Raw genomic sequence first — 4,802 nt, forward strand, 5'->3', positions numbered from 1 at the left:
TAGAGACTTTACAGCATACCTGAAAGCTCTAGAAAAAAAGAAGTAGACTCACCCAGAAGGAGTAGAAGACTGGAAATAATCAAACTGAGGGCTAAAATCAACAAAATAGAAACACAGAAAACAATCCAAAGAATCAATGAAACAAAAAGCTGGTTCTTGGAGAAAATCATCAAGAGTGACAAACCCCTATCCAAACTAATCAAACAGCAGAGAAAGAACATGCAAATTAACAAGATTAGAAATGAAAAGGGGGACATAACCACAGACACAGAGGAAATTCGGAGAATCATCAGATCTTACTACAGAAACCTGTATGCCACAAAATGGGAGCTCACCAAGGCCAGCTGAACTGGGACTGAATGATCATGTGATCAAACTGGACTCTCTGAATGTGGCTGACAATTTGGACTGACTGAGAAGCCAATGATAATGGCACTGAGTTTTGATTCTACTGCATGAAGTGGCTTTTTGGGAGTCTAGTCTGTTTGGATGTACACTTTCCTAGACCTGGATGAAGGGAAGAGGGCCTTAGACTTCCCACAGCCCAGGGCACCCTGACTTCTCTTAGGACTAGAGAGGGAGGGAGATGGGGGAGGGGGGAAATGGGAGGAGGGGAGGAGGTGGAAATTTTTAATAAATAAATAAATTTAAAAATAAAAATAATTTTCCAGGTAGTGGTGGCACATGGCTTTAATCACAGATCTCAAAAGGCAAGATGGGTGAATTTCTAGAATGTTGGGGTCAACCTGGTCTATAGAGCTAGTTACAGGACAGCTAGGGCTGTTACAAAGAGAAACCCTTTCTAGAAAAACAGAAAAAAAAACAAAAAAATTCAGGAAAACTTTAAGTGCAGAAAACAATTATTTCCTACCCCAAGAACAATTGGGGATTTCAAGCTGACTATTTTGGACATATTTATATCAGGATGAAAAATATATGGTTTAGAGCATAAACAATAGAATATATCATAAGACCTATATGAAAGTCATAGTTTATATGCTTGGGAGAAGAAAACTAAATCTATAAATCCATAAAGAATTAAAAATTAAGTAAATGAACATATAAGCCACATTCGTTTTCATTCTTCCCTTTACTAATCTGTTTAGAAAACACTGGGAAATGTTCTTGAAGGGCCTCTTCAGATTGATCTATACTCTAAGCACATATACAGAACCATTTATAAAAGAAAGCCTAGACCAAAGTTTTGCCAATTCATATTAACTGACCTTTAATACTGAAAAAAAGAAAGTACCACAGCCAGGACTTTCTAAAGCTTCATGTTTTCAAATAAACATTTCACTCATGTTCCCAAATAAACTTAAACTCCTGTGATCAAATAAACATCTAACATCTAAAAAAGAAAAACATCATAGTAATTTTTTTACTTTGAATACTAACTTAAAGAAAATAATGAAACTATTTTTAAACATACAGAAAATTTTAACTATTTCTTTTGTTTTTGAAGAAAATCACTACATTATTTCCCCCTTTCTATTTCTTCCCTTCAAACCCTCCCATATACCACATATTGAAGACTTGATCTCATCCAAATTATTGGTATCTAACATATAGATATTTTAAATAATATATAAAATATGTAAGTAAAGAAAGAGCTAAAACATTTTAAAGACATATTTTTCTTTTTTTTCTTTTTCACTTATAAAATTAAGAATCTCTAAGGAGCTGTGATATTGTGTAACAATTTGTATAATTATGAGTTCTGGGCATTCTGTCTCCAAGGTTGTAAAAGAGTCAATAATTATTCCTTGCCATCAAAGTTGCAAATTGAAAATACAGGGGGACAGTGATGTGTATTCTCCTCTGGTGGCTGACAATATCAGGGGGTTATTTCATCATATATTTACATCAGCCCTAGAGAAATAAACCTGAGTCTTTCTTGGGCACAAAACAAAAAAGTGACTTTGGATCTTGATCATGACCCAGCAAAGAATCAACTTAAACATTTAAGTATTGAGTGGGGTGGATGATGGACAGAGAGGTCTTGGAAGCATTGGTTTTCCAGGGTGAAAAGTTCTTTAGGTAGGTGATTTATTATGCCCACTTTAAAGGTGAGGTAAGGGGCTGGAGAGATAGCTCAGGAGTTAAGGGCAGTTGTGTGGCACATAGAATAACTACTGAGTTATGGAAGTTTGTCTTATATTCTGCCAAAAGACTGAATTTTTTTCTAGAAGTTTTCTGCTAGCGGTGTTGGGATTTTGAATACATAAAATCACATTATCTGCAAATAGGGATAGATTGAGTTTTCCTATTTGTATCTATTTAGTACCCTTTTGTATCAGTCAGAACTTCAAGTACAATATCAAAAAGAAGTGGGGTTAGTTGACAGTCCTTTCTGATTCTTTACTTCAATGGGATTGTTTCATGCTTTTATATATTTAGAATGATTGAATGAATATATATATTTAGACTGCATATTTTCATATATAGATTCTAGATGATTCTAGAAATTCGTTCATGGTGTGGGAGATCCTTCTGTCTGTGTATTGCTTTTCTTGGTTAATGAATAAATAAACTGGCTTGTCCTGTTGATAGGGCAGGACTTAGGTAGGGGGAAGACTGGACTGAATGCTGGGAGCAAGAAGGGCAGAGTCAGGGAGACATCATGGATCTGTGGCCAGAGGTAGATGTGCTGAAACTTTTTGGTAGGCCACGAACTCATGATGATACACAGACTAATAGAAATGGGTTAAATTAAAATGTAAGAGTCAGCCAATAAGAAGTTAGAGCTAATGGGCCAAGCAGTGATTTAATTAATACAATTTCTGTGATGTTATTTTGGTTCTGAGTGGCTGAAACGAACAAGTGACCTCTTCACTTACACATTAATTTTTTTAGGTTTTCTTTCTAAAGGTAGTACAGGATTTTAAAATATTCCCTTATAACAATTTCTTTGTCTGTCTAAAAGGACCATGTTAAGTTAATGTACAAAATAATACAGTTTAATTAATTGGTGTCTTCATAAGAATTTAACTTAAGGAACATTTTGGCTTTTAGAAAATATATGATATATTCTGTTATTAATTTTGCTATAATAGAAATAATTTTTAAATTGAAAGAATATTATTTTCTTCTTTGTGTCAACAAAAAGAATAAATGTATTTTACCATGACCTAAACATATGATTTCTAATTTCCTTGGTTTTAAAAGCCTGTTGAGTTTAGTTCCTCAAAAATAGATTTGTATGAAAGGAGATTTGTAAATTGGAAACCCAAACAGAAAGTTGCAGATCATTGGGCTTGTCTTGATGGTATAAGTGGTGATCCTCAAGAGAAAATTTGGCTTGTAATAATTTGAATTTAAAATATATGGGTTTTCCCCTTTTTAAACTATTTCTTTTATATTTGAGATTATAATGTAATCATGACTTATTTTATGTATTTTTCCAATTAATTTTGTTTACCCAAAGGTGTCCAAACAATACAGAAGCACAAAACCTACCAGTTGTCTCACAATTCCATCTCATGAGCCTCTCAGAAGATCCAGAACTGCAACCCATCCTCTTTGGATTGTTCTTATTAATGTATGTAGTTACAGTACTTGGAAACCTGCTCATCATCCTGGCTGTCACCTCTGACTCCCACCTCCATAACCCAATGTATTTCTTTCTCTCCAACCTCTCTTGGTCTGACATCTGTTTCATCTCCACCACAGTTCCAAAGATGATTTGGGATATTCAGACTCAAAGCAGAGACATCTCCTATGTGGGCTGCCTAACACAGATGTCTATGTTCATAATTTTTGCATGTATGGATAGTATGCTTCTGACTGCAATGGCCTATGACAGGTTTGTGGCCATCTGTCACCCCCTGCATTACACAACCATTATGAACCCTCACCTCTGTGCATTCTTAGTTTTGATATCTGTTTTGGCCAGTCTTTTAGACTCTCAGGTGCACAATTTGGTTGTGCTACAAATTACATACTTCAAGGATATTCAAATCTCTAACTATTTTTGTGATCCTTCACCACTCCTAAATCTTGACTGTTATGAAATGTTCAGCAAAATCATAGTCACACATTTTATTGGTGCCTTTTTTGGTATATTTCCAACCTCCGTGATCCTTTTCTCTTACTATAAAATTATTTCTTCCATCAAGAGAGTTCCATCAACAAGTGGAAAATATAAAGCCTTCTCCACCTGTGGATCTCACCTTTCAGCTGTTTGCTTATTTTATGGAACATCTGTTGGAGTATATGTTGGTTCAGCTGTATCAAATTCTCCAAAAAACTGTGCAGTAGCTTCACTGATGTACACAGTGGTCACACCTATGCTGAATCCTTTCATCTACAGCCTAAGGAACAGGGATATTAAAAGTGCCCTCTGGAGGTTTCAGAAAAGAACAATATAATTGCACAAACCCTTCCATCATTTCTGAAGGATGAGTTGTTATTCCAATTATTTACACCTAAAAACACAACTTCTTTGGTGTTATGGCTTTCATTCCACTCCGCTAATACATAAATGTATATTCTTTCAGTTTGTCCTTAATTGAATTCAATAAGACTACTTAGAAATTGTCTTCTTTTAAGCATAAATAAATCATTTATATCCAGAAAGACCCACAACAACTGAGTAAAGGCCCCAGGTTTAAAGTGAAATAGTTAAGTAACGTTATATTTTCACAACACATACCCCTCGCAAAAGCCCATGTAAACTATATTCTAAAATATATATTTAAATTAATATATCCAGGGCTATATTAAAGTTTTAAAATACTGATGAATTAAGAAATAATTTCAGCTGAGTGGTTATGTAGCATGTCTTTAATTCCAGCTCTTGG

The 4,802-nt window shown here is 34.6% G+C and overlaps 1 protein-coding gene across 1 annotated transcript; it reads left to right on the top strand.

The window, feature by feature from the left end:
• The first annotated feature begins 1,935 nt into the window (after positions 1 to 1,935).
• LOC101987562 (olfactory receptor 18-like) lies at positions 1,936 to 4,370 on the top strand. The gene is made up of 2 exons (XM_005346847.1): positions 1,936 to 1,962; positions 3,426 to 4,370. Exons 1-2 carry the CDS (start codon positions 1,936 to 1,938, stop codon positions 4,368 to 4,370), a joined length of 972 nt encoding a protein of 323 aa, XP_005346904.1.
• Positions 4,371 to 4,802: the final 432 nt, after the last annotated feature.

This window comes from Microtus ochrogaster, chromosome 5 (genome assembly GCF_000317375.1).
Source record: "Microtus ochrogaster isolate Prairie Vole_2 chromosome 5, MicOch1.0, whole genome shotgun sequence".
In the NCBI taxonomy this organism is placed as follows: domain Eukaryota; kingdom Metazoa; phylum Chordata; class Mammalia; order Rodentia; family Cricetidae; genus Microtus; species Microtus ochrogaster.

Excerpts from the sequence above, each read along its gene's own strand:
- LOC101987562 (XM_005346847.1), top strand. The coding sequence starts at position 1,936 with ATGACCCAGCAAAGAATCAACTTAAAC. Across the intron at positions 1,963-3,425 it reads AGCAAAGAATCAACTTAAAC|AGGTGTCCAAACAATACAGA; the intron begins ATTTAAGTATTG and ends TTGTTTACCCAA.